A 12,399-nucleotide genomic window follows, 5' to 3' on the forward strand; every position below is an offset into this window, starting at 1 on the left:
TACAGCGTAGACCCAGTTTTTGTGGGTTTGGAATAAAGTGGATTTGAAACTGGAAGTAAAGAGGTTATGACTTGCAGGTAGCTATAAACTGTTTACAGCAAATACAATTTTCCTATATCTTATGTTACTTTTTGAGAGAAATTAAGATGTGTATTTGAAGTCAAAGGGATGGATTGATAAGGAGCAGGTGAGTTATACCACAAATCATTGTGAGTGGACATCTTTTGGAGTGCTGTCATTTTGTGCTCCTCCACTCACACAAGTATCCGTAGACATGTCAATTGTGGTAGATTGCAGGGAGTGTTGATTACCAGATTCACTGTTGTGCATCTTCTGGTACTTCTAAAAATGCTTTATCAAGTGATGTGTTCTGGACAGTGTAGAATGTGTGATGATTTTGAAGCAAGTTTTTGAACACGTTACACATTTTTATGTGCTTCTTCTAGCACATACAACTGAGCTATGTGTTTGGAGGAATGCTGACCATTGTCCCATACTCACAGTTGTTATTTGTTTATCTATACCTGAGATATTACGTGAAGGATAAGAACTTAAATACAATTTATTGACTGTTTATTCCCTCTCTTTCTTTTCTTTCTTTCTTTTTTTTTTCCTTCTTATTTTGTTTGTTTTCTTAATGATGCTTTCCACTGAGCAGCATTTCTGAAGAAAATGTGTTGTGAGTTTGGGCTGTTATTTTGTGTTGTGAATTTTGTGCTGCTGTTTTGTGATGCTCCAGGCAGAGCAGATTAGGGACCAAAACATGTAACACAGTAGTTAAAACAACAGGTAAGACTTACAGCAGCTCTATTGAACTCATAAGCTGCTATTCTTAATTTGTTGTGATTGCTTTACAATTTCTCTTCAGCATACAGTGTATCTTAGCAGGGCAAATGATCTAGACTAAAGCATTTATCTTATATTCGGAGTACAAGATGATTACAGTAGGGTGAGAGAGGAGAAATGAGCTATTTTGTGTGGGGCCTCCTACTTTTGTAATATCCTGAACTCTGAAAGAATTTTTCTTAAGTCCAGCTGAGATAATGGATATTCTTTAATTTTTATTAATAGTAATTCAACACTGTATTTTAGATAAATATCTCCAGTTCTGTCAGAGCAATTAATACTAATAAATTAAAAATTTCTAGTACAGTAGCAAGAACTCGGATAACTATTTGTTATGTTTTATGTAGGAAGAACTTTGGGTAGGAACTTTTTATTGGGGAGAAACTTTTTTTAAGGGCATGTAGCAACAGGACAAGGGGAAATAGCTTTAAACAGGAAGAGGGTAGATTTAGAGTAGATAATAGGAAGACATTCTTTGTTGTGAGGGTGGTGAGACACTGGAACAGGTTGCCCAGTGAGTTTGTGCATGCCCCCTCCCTGGCAGCATTCAGGGCCAGGCTGGATGGGGCTCTGAACAACCTGGTGACCTGGTGTAGAGGGAGGCGTCCCTGCCTACAGCAGGGGTTGGAACCAGATGACCTTAAAGGTCCCTTCCAATCCAAACCATTCTATGATTCTATATACTCAAATCGTTTTATAAAGATATTTGAGAAATATGAGGAGTATGTAGTATAATGCATATAAGCAATCAGTCTTAATGATGTATAACTTATTTTATTAACACCTGTATATCTTTTTCATGTATTGCTGAGTGCATGACAAACATGTGGATTGAATAAATTTAAAAAGTGTAACACTTTCACAGGCCTGATTTTGCTCATTAGACAGAACAGTAAGACTATTCAGGCATTAAAAATAACTGATTTTCTGCAAATGACTGAGGGATTTGTTGAAGGCAAATGAAGATACTAATGCTTCCCTGACCACATATGAATTTGTCCAGTTTTCTCAGACAGCAGTTATTTGAAGAATACTGTCAAGGAAAAATAATTGTGCTTATTTTTAAAAAATCCTTCTGAAGAACAATTTTGTGATAGGGAGGACAACAGAAAGAAACCACATGTATTTACACAAACAGATTCTGTATAAAATGCTTAGTTGTTTGGGAAGGCTAGATTTATACTGTTGCAATTTAAAATGTTCTTCCATATAAATATATACATAAATGTAAAGCATTTGAAAGAAAAGAATTTAGAGCACTGTCAGATTTTAAGTATTTCTCACATCCTACACAAGTGAGAAATCATTGTAATCTTGCAATCTCTGGAAGTTGTATTAAAATGTCAAAGATGTCCCCATAGTCCATGGAAAGCAGAGCTGAAAGTGTCAGTGAATGGGTCTTGTGATTTCTCTCTATCTTCATCTTTGTAACGCAGTTCAGGAAGGATCAGGTGAGCTGTAACATTCCTTAGCAATCAATCATCCGTTGTTTAGACACTTGATCCTGCAAAATTTGTTCTTGAGTAACTTTTACTTAATTGAGTAAATAATCTCTATGATAGAAATACACACTTGCTAGCATTAAAAATTGTTAATGATCCTTCAGTTTTGTTGTATGTACCTGAAGCAGGTTAATTAAGATGAGCATTGGTTATAATAAGAGTGTGTAAGAAAAACGGTAATACTAAAGTACATTCTTAAAATCCAGAGCATGGTTTTCAGTCACCAGTGACTGATGGTTCTGTGTGCCAAACCCCCTGGGAATTTGAGTATGAAACAGAGATGTCAATATTAGGCCCCTAAAGGAAAATCTGGCCCTTCTGTCTATTCAAATGAGTATTTTATAATATTGCCTGAAGCATTCTGTTATAGGTGTGTTATTAAAGCAATCTCTTGTAAGTTAGCCAATGGCTAATAAATTGGTTACCATAGTTTACTGTGAAAAGTGTCATTCTGCAGAACAGAATAATTTTACAGCATTTGTCAGTTAGAATGTAAGCACTGGGTTTTGTCTTTAGAAATCTGGAATCATATTTCCAGAGAAAGGTATAATGCTAGTTAGACTTCTCTATCTCTTTCTTTATAGCCATTCTCAGTAATGCTAGCATTTTATTTTATGATTAATTTTGTATGATTTTTCTTGACTGAAAGATTAGTTTGGCTCTTGGAATTCTTACCTGTTGGTGAAGACTGTCTTTGGTCTCAGCTTATAGTGAGTGTGTTGGTCATGTGTTTCAAAATAAAGTGAATTTCTATCCCTAATTAATTAATTCCTTATATTAGTATCGTATCTTCACTTAAATTAGTAAAGCTGCATTTACAGTACTTTTTTTTCCTATTGTTCCTTGTCATAATGATTTTATCTTAAAATTTGATTTATTTGAAGGGAAGACCCCAAAATTTAAACAAAATGAATATTCACAAATGTTTTCTTTGGATTGTAACCACAAGTACTAGAAGTGCATGCTGCAGTAGTATTTTACAGATATAGTATCAGTTTGGTATTATGAGATGTAACATTTTGCACATGCTTAAATGTAGGCTTGTGATGTATATTGAAAGAGACAGCAGAAAGACCACAGCAGGAAAAGAGCAGCAAAGCGGCAATGAATACCTGTCAAAATGCCTGGATCTTCTCATCCATCACATTGTACAAGAGCTGCCAGGAATTCTAGGTAAGTTGAGTTGGTTAACTGAGCAAATCTTATCTTTACTCACTTATTTTTTAACTTACTTTTGAGAAATACTTCTGTATCTTACATATACAGATGGAAAGATTGTGTTTTCTGATTAGATGAAGTTTGCATGTTGTCAACTTCATGAAGTTTCTTGGCTTTGTCATGATCAAATATTTTGCATTGCAGCCTGGACTGTGAGATTCAACCCAGTCAGGAAAGGGGCCCAATTGTACAAGAAGTTTTATTGATGTTCTAATGGTATTCCAATGATTGGAAACCTAAAAGCAGACTTGCTTTATATAGTACAGAGCAAGGGGAGATGTAACAGCGTATCTACGAGTATCTTTTAAAAACTTAAACTTCAGGGAATGTCAGGAAAATTTCTGTGGAAAGGATAAAGGGAAGGAAAGAGGGAAAAGGAAAGAAGGAAGGAGAAAATATGAGATTGATGTGGCTGGTCTGAATCATAGGTATTAAAATGCTTATAAAAACTTCTGGTGGGTGAGATCTCCCACAGAACAGAATAAGAAAGATAAATAGCAAGATGAGGAAGGGATGCTGAAAGTCTTCAAGAAGAGAAATGGAGCTAAACCAACCCTGAATGTTTATGGCTTGTCTTTAAATAGTAGGGGGAAAAAAAGCATAAATTTATTTTTCTGTGTGATGATTGGTGATCTATTTTTCATCATCTATGTTATTGCCAGAATATTGAAAATGAAATGGTGAAACTGCAAAGGTCATGTTGCTATTTTAAAAGAAACTAATTCCTACGTCAATGCAACTTTTTGCCCTGTTCCAAACAGCTGATTCAAACTAAATACCAGGTTCAAATGTTGAGTACATTGTAGGAGTTGGAAGTCTCAGTACCTGAAAAGTGATATAAATCAAATATATAGTTACTGTTATTATTAAAAAATAATGCATCTATTTCTTTAACAGGGCTTCTGCTGCTTTTTTTTTCTTTCTTTTTTTTTCTTTTTCCTAGTACTGATGTAGAAAATGGATGCATTGTTTGATTGTTTGGAAAATTGATATCTCAAGCTTAATTTTGCATTAAAATTGCCTTTTCAATCTAGATTTGTGTTTTGATTGTTTTTATTAAGTTATCTGTCCATATCTGTCAAAGGCTTTTGCTTTCTATTTTTGAGAGTATAATGAAGGATCCTGTTCTGCTTGAAGAGATAAAAATTATGATCTCCTAAGAAAAATGACAAGATCTGTAAAGTGGAGCAGTTAAAAGCAGTTTAACCGTTGATTTAGAATTAATCCTAGCTAGTTTTTAATATGCATTTACTTAAGCTCCTTACTGATACCATCTTCTTCCACCAGATGTAGCTATAAACCGAATAGATTGACAAATTGTAGAAACTGCCATTAAAGATACATTGAAATAAATGAAATAAAATGATAATCTGATGATTAATTTATTTTTATATATATATTTTTTAAGTTTTCAGTTGTTGTAGGTATGGGAGTAAATTTATTTTGGTATTTATGGTATTTAACCTATTTCTAGAAGATAAATGTAATTTGCTTATGTCAAACTAAGAATTAAAATAGCTATGCCTATTTATCGAAACTGATGAATCTAGTGAATACACAGACATTAAAACATACAGAGTGAAGTGTTCAGTGACTGTTTATTGGTAACCACACAGATGTCTGTTAATTCCAGTTTTGCAATTCATTAAAAAATGCATTGGTGAAACAACGTTTCATTTTACATATTTGGAGTTTAGGCAACACTTTCATGAGTGTTATGTTATAGAATGATTCAAATCTTCAGGGCTAAGGCTATGTGTTGTTACAACCAAATTTAGTTGCTTGTGTTGAAAATTAGACTCCAGGGAAGAAGAGGAAAAGCATTGTTATTTTTCAGTGTGAGAAAACTGCTACTTACTGTCAAAGGAAGGGCCTGGCCTGGCATGAAAATTGTCTAAAATACTGAATCATGTCCTTTATTTGTTTCATATGTATGTGATTCCCTGTTTACAGTTCTGTGTAGTTCTCTTGTTAGGGAAGACATATAGGAGGTGCATTTTCGGGACAGGGTTTGACTTATAGAATTTTCAGACAAAAAGGGTTGGATTTTCTTTCTTTACATATAAGCTATGACTTTTCTCTTTTTTCCCCCCTATTTTTTACTCCATGCAGAAGTAGTCTTGGATTTCTAGAACAATAATGTAACACAAAGGAAGCATGATTTTACGTGTCTTCTTTGAAGTGTGAAGTACAGTTTTCACTATTCAAATTAGAATTTTGTTTCCTTATTGTTATGTCTGTCTTTTGTTATGGACCAAGTTCTGTCACTGATCTGCTGCTAACTCTTTCTATCAGAAGATGAAAAGTTCTGTTGCTTCAGGTAACTTACATCATTATTTAAACCCTGTGTACACATTCACAGCTAGTTGAGGACTTTTTAGGAAGCAGAGGAGCTTGCTTGTTTCTTTCTTCTGGTAGTACTATTGCTGCAGGAAAAAGATGCTTTATGTCACTGACTTAGGTGAAGCTCTTGGTCAGCTGGAAGATGTGAGAATTTTGCCTTTGATTTCACTGGAATTAAATTGTACTGATGGCATTTCAACAGTGTAATTCCATGCTCAGATAATGTAATAATAATCACTGAAAGCCAGTACAAGTCCCATTGCTGAGAGGAGTAATTTCACTTTTGTTTCTACTCCTGCCTCATATTTCTAGCTTCAGCATTTTGCCAGAGGTAGCATTTATGTGTCTATCCTTGTAGCAGGAACAGGAGATTGACCTGTTTGAATACTGAATAGGAAATAAAAGTGTTGGATCAGCCTGATTTTTATCATCATGCACATGAACACAGATTTCATCAGGAGAGAGAAGATAGGCTTGCAGAGATATACTGGAACAGAAGTACTTCATTTGTCATTTTCTGTTGAGTAAATCAATTACGTTAGATCAATCTGAAATGTTGTTTTCTGTAGGTGACATTCTCAACACCTTAACTAATGTCTCTGGACGCAAACACCCATCAACAGTTCAGGCCAAACAGCTGAAGATGTGCCTTCCCATGATGCCTGTAGTGCTTCATCTTGTGACATCCCAGGTAGATTTTTTTTCCCAAACTCCTTCGGTTTCTGAGAATCTAACTTCTGTTGATTAAAATCAGCATGGATGAAATAGAACTTAATGTGTAATTTTATTGTTGAGTATTTCAGCTAAGTAGCTGTATTAAAAATCTAACCTTGTTTTTCTATATTGTGGGATAACTCTAATGATAAAAGCAAATGCATATATTGCCTTCTTTGCCAACATGGCTGTGAAATGCTCTTTACTCTAACTTTAATTTAAACTTTTGCTAAATTCAAATAGGTATTTCGTCCTCTCATTGTCACAGAGGAGTTTCTTTTCAACTATGGGACCTTACTTGTGAGTATAAACATCCAAAAAATACATATGCATAAAAATTTGGGATTTTAATGCACAGAAATTACCTTAGATTTATACATTGGAGAGACATCTTTATTCTGAATACATTTGTTTAGTTTTGATTTTGAGCAGTCTTCAGTGGCGTGACATTCAATGAAGTTAAGTTCTGGGCTCTCCATCTGGGACAGAGCAATGCCAGACACAGATATAGGTTGGAGAACAAGATTCTTAGTAGAAAGGGACCTGGGATGCTGGCGACAGCAGGTTCAACATGAGCAGGCAGTGTGCCCTGGCAGCCAAGAAGGCAATCCACATTTTGTGGTGCATTAAACACAGCACAGCCAGCTGGCAAAAACAGGTGATACTCCCACTGTATTTAGCATTGATGCAGTCTCATCTTGCATCTTGTGTTCTGAGCTCCACAATATAAGAAATATGTTAAAGTACTTGAATAAATCCAGAGGAGTGCGACAAAGCTGATGAGTTCTATGATTCTGTGGCAGAGCTGGAAGGTGTATCCTCTGAGGAGGGGCTGATAGCACTTGGGTTGCAGAGAGAGGCAACCTCAGTGCTCTCTGCAGCTCCATGAGGAGGATGCAGAGGGATGTGCTGGCTCTGCTCTTGAGAACCAGTAGCAGCGTGTGCCACAATGGCACAGAGCTGCACCAGGGGAGGCTCAAACTGGATATTATAAACATTTCTGTCCTGTGAGAGCAGTCAGGCACTGGAGCAGGCTCCCTGCAGGGGTGGCTGGTTCACCATGTCTGTTGGTGCTCATGAGACTTCTGGAGAATGCCCTCCTTAACATGCCTGTAGATTTTGGTTAGCCCTCAAGTGGTCGAGCAGTTGGATTCAGTGATCTTTATAGCTCCCTTCTAAATGAACTGTTCTGTTCAAATCTCTTCTGTTCTCTTTTATTGAAAGCTACATATATTATCGAATATATGTATTTGATGTATATATTCTATAAACATATAGAAAATGTCTTCTTTAGTAATCTAGTGAATTGAAGGGAAAATATGTATCTGGCTCTGTATCTCTGATATATTGAAAATTTTCTGTGTGCTTTATTTTACAGTAGATTTACCTCTGAATTGCACACAATATTATTTCTAGAAATTTTGCTGAAACCAGGACTAGAAATGAGACATGAATTAAGGTTGCCTGTACTTTTTCTCTGTATTTAGTTGAAAAAAAGCTGAGTATTACAAGCTACAGAGAAATTAGTCTTGTAAATCTATAAATTATTTATGACATTAGTGATGGAAAATGAACTTTTAACTCTCCCATAAGGTAATACAGTTAAAATGAAGTAGTACAATTGTAATGTAATTTCTGTATATAAAGCAGTTATTTCTGCTGAATGAGGAAGAAGCCAATTTCTAAAGTTGCATACCAGAGTTTAAAAAGTAAAAAAAAAATGCTTTTAAGTGCACACGTTCTTAAAGGACAGCTATATATTGACTTCCACAATTGCATGCAGAAGAAATGCTTCACCATAAACAGCTAAGTAAAATTTTACTATTCATGTTCACTTCTCTTTTGACTTTGTTTCCAAGAAAATATGGGTTTACATTAGGACTCATGATCAGTGAGAAACTTTTTACAGAAAGATTCGCATTGGAATAAAATGAAAAAAATGTAGAAACTGAATTAGAAAATCCTTTGTCACTATGAAGCGCTTGTAAATAGCAAGTAGATTTATTAATGATTTTGGATCAACCTTTTAGAAGGTGAAATTTGTCAACAGTACAGGTACAGTAGACCAAGCACAACATAAGTTTTCTTTTGACATTTCTTCAAATTGCTTGAACAACTGACTAAGGAAATTAGGCTAATCATGTTCATACAGCTCTCCTCTCAGATCAAGGAGAAGAAAATTACTTGACGGACTGTTTCCTGTGTCTTGTCTCCATCAAAGTAGGCAATTCAGGAGCTTAAATATGCTATTTCAGTTTATGCATAAAAATTGTGGGGAAGTAATACAACTGAAAAACGTATGTGAGAGCAGTCTATTTTATATAATTGTGTAATTAATTCTGAAAGAGTAACTATCCGTTCTACCAGAGAGCAGTCTGCTCTGGAATTTTGCTTACCAACATTCCCACTGACATCCGTAAAAGGACATTCGATCTTCAGCATGTACTTTTTTAAAGTACTGTGTTTTATGTGAGGCCTCTAAATCTTGAGCAAGCTAGTCCTTCAAGTTTTGTTTTTTATTTTCCTAATTTATTCCACAATCTTACTCATTACAATGAGAAACGATTAGGAGTGGAAAGATGCGTACTTGGTATTTGGAAGGAAAAAAAGTATTGATTTTCCTGTAACTGTTGTTCATTGAGAAATATCTTTTTTCTTACTGCTTTGAAGTTATTTCTGTCATCACTGTAATTCTCAGTGCTCCCATGAAAAGAAATTGAGAAGGAGTTGGGACAGTCCTTTCATGTTTTCAGCTGTAAATAGAAAGACACGGAAGAGACTTGCTCTGCCCCAAAGGCTCACCTAATAGTAGGCTCCCAGTGGAATGCACTGGGGAGACTTGCTTGTCATAGAATACACACAGCTCCCCTCCATTGCTCAAAAAAACAACAAATGATATATAAATGCACCTTCTTCTTGGTCTTAATTTCGTAATAGAAAATTAAGGAAGTAAGCAAAAGTAGCCAAAACAATTTTTGCACCAAATGTGCTGATTTTTTTTAGATTGGTCTTAATATTATGCTTGCAAGTGAAGTGGCCTTAAATGAACAAACAATGTAATTTGCTCTCTTCCAAAACAAATTAATTAGATCATAACTGATACTTTTTTTCAAATGATTAGGAAGATAAAACGCCTGCTGTTTTATAGAAGCGATTGTTTCTATGACTTCTGAGATACTTTTATATTATGAAATATACAGTTAACTTCTATCAGAATTTCTAATCAGAGATGAATCCTTTAGATGTCTGTTACACACAGAGGAAAAGTAACCCGTATAGGCATTTCTGCTGTTCTAATATGTAACAACAAAGTTTTAATTGATTGTGCAGTATGAAATAAGTGGTTCAGAATGAACATTTTCTTGATGCTTTACATCACGTAACCATACAGAGATATGTTTGCACATTGAAAATTGGAAAGGTGTTATCCATTGTATTGTCATGTATCCACATAATGCATTCACTCTATATTAAATACTGTGTAAGTAATTAAAAACATGATAAATTCCGCTGATATTTTTCTTTCTCTAGCAAGTGTCATTAATGTGTCTTTTGTATCTCCTGTTTAATAGATAGCTATGCATAAAAGTAGAAGATAGAGAATGAAATCAAGATTAAAAGGCAAAAGAATAGCAGGTGTACTTGTACAATATATACTTATCTAAGATTATTCATACTTCATTGTTCCTGTTCCTCAATGATGAGTTATTTAGATGATACTTTGTAGAAGGCTGTGCCTTTTTGTATGTTTTGTATGCGTGCAAGTCTATCTTGTAAGTAGTAAGCATAGCAGCCATAGAGATCAAAAAGATGTCCAAATAACAGAAAATTGCATTTTCTAGGAGAATCTTTGGTCTTTTTAGTGAGTTATTTTAGCATAGCCATATCTAAGGTAGTTCAAAGGCTTTTTAGAAAGTACAGTTTTCTGTTAACAATAAAGGAAGACATTTAATTACTGCCTATTTAGCTAGAAATGCTGTCATTCCTTACAGAAGTCAAAGTAATGACCCTTACTGTACTCTATGTTTAACTGTCCAGCAGCATTTAAGACTTGCAAAACTATTTTATAATTGCCAGATTATGAACATGTTGTCTTTCATATCTAAATTATTATCAGAACTGCAGGTGCATCAGTATTTTGTATTTACTCAATCCTTCAAATTTCATTTTGCAATTGTTCAGTGATTATGCCTCTTAATTTTTGTTTCTGCCATGTTTTGAAATAAATGCTTTTTTTCTGTAGAATTTTATTAGATCGATAGAGTCAGGAGAAACAAATTTGGATGGAGCAATAGGTAAGTTAACCCATGGTATTACTTGCACTTTTACATGTAGGCATTGCACAGAGGTTGTGTTTTTTAAATAAATGTAATGGTTTTTACTAATAGGTCCAGCTGCATCAGAAGAACTGATTAAGAGTACTTTATCAACGTTTGAAGCAATAACATTGCATCCTGCCTTGTTGACGATCCATCACTTGACTGTAAGTCTGGCAACAGATTAAATAGTTGCAGGGTAATTGGCCGAATCCCATTGACAAATGAAATATTTTGAGGATTTAGAAGCTGTTCGAATTACCACTTAAATTGTATTGTGGTTCTACTTGACAGAAAAAAAAAAATATAAAGAGATTTATTTTCTCAAAATCTAAGACATTTAAACTTGGTTTACTGTGTGTAGAAATTACAGAGAATAAGGAGGATATTTGCTTAAGATTTAGAAATAGCACTTCTTAAAATTATTTTCAAACAAATATTGTACCTGATTCCATAAGCAAGGATTTTGTTACACATCAGTGTAAATTTTTCCCACTTAGTTTGCTGTTGAACTCTCAAGATAGCTTGGAAAGACCAGCTGGAGGGTTGACTATTCCACTTCATGAATTCTATTCTTGCTGAAATTAACAAGAGTAACAGTTTGTAGCAATTACATGAGTTATCGTTGTCATGTGTGCTTTTTTTTTTAATATCTTTAAGCTTAACTGTTTGCAAATTGTATTGGAATAATAAAATCCATGTGCTTTAAGCCTTGCCTGACACTAAGGATATGTTTTCTTCAAAATTTTTTGTTTGATTGATTAGTTTGAGCTTTCAGATAGGCAGGTTAAAACCAGAATTGTGTTGGAAAATAATTGTCAGCAAAAAGGGAAATTAAAGGGCTTGATTTAGTGACTGACAAATCCTTGTAACTTGTCCCATTTGTCTGTGAGTTCTCACTGAAAGTATAATTGGAATGGGCATTTAATTTAAATTGAAATTTGTGTGTCTGTACTGAAATCAGGTTAAAGGCACACTGAATATAGCACTTGAGTCAGCTTGACTGGCAGCTTTGTTTTATCAAGTTGTGCTATTAAGAATGAGCGATCCTAGGGATTGTGCTAGAGAAGAAAGGTTGACCATAGAAATGAAATGAAATATTTTTAGGTGTTGCATCCTGTTTGGTGTGCATGTTAATTGAATGCTTAGCTAGTAAAGCATAATTAAGTTAAAACATTAAAATTGAAAAAAATTTAAATTCAAATAACATAGTGTTTATTTTCATTACTTCTCACAACCTATGAAGAGTATTATTTGAATCAATGCATCTTATCCACAAAAATCTAACCAATTTGTAGTGAGCATATAATATAGAATGGAGCAGTTTAGTTAACTTTAATATGGCAAAGAGTGTTCTATAAAAGGAAGTTAAATGTAGATGAGGTATGAATGCCTACTGATATTTTCCTACGTGTCTGTCAGCCCGAAATTTGCTGCATTATAACATCATTCTGGAACCA

General features: G+C 34.4%; 1 protein-coding gene across 1 annotated transcript in view; it reads left to right on the top strand.

Moving 5' to 3' along the window:
- ULK4 (unc-51 like kinase 4) overlaps nucleotides 1-12,399 on the top strand; it is a gene marked incomplete at its 3' end in the record, with an annotated part of 210,418 nt that overhangs the window by 50,205 nt on the left and 147,814 nt on the right. The window contains exons 22-26 of the mRNA XM_079538560.1: nucleotides 3,388-3,521; nucleotides 6,479-6,600; nucleotides 6,867-6,923; nucleotides 10,867-10,918; nucleotides 11,012-11,106. Coding sequence (XP_079394686.1) covers nucleotides 3,388-3,521; nucleotides 6,479-6,600; nucleotides 6,867-6,923; nucleotides 10,867-10,918; nucleotides 11,012-11,106 — 460 coding nt within the window. The remainder of the gene's footprint in view (nucleotides 1-3,387; nucleotides 3,522-6,478; nucleotides 6,601-6,866; nucleotides 6,924-10,866; nucleotides 10,919-11,011; nucleotides 11,107-12,399) is intronic.

Source organism: Tetrao urogallus (assembly GCF_951394365.1).
Source record: "Tetrao urogallus genome assembly, chromosome: 7".
NCBI lineage: Eukaryota > Metazoa > Chordata > Aves > Galliformes > Phasianidae > Tetrao > Tetrao urogallus.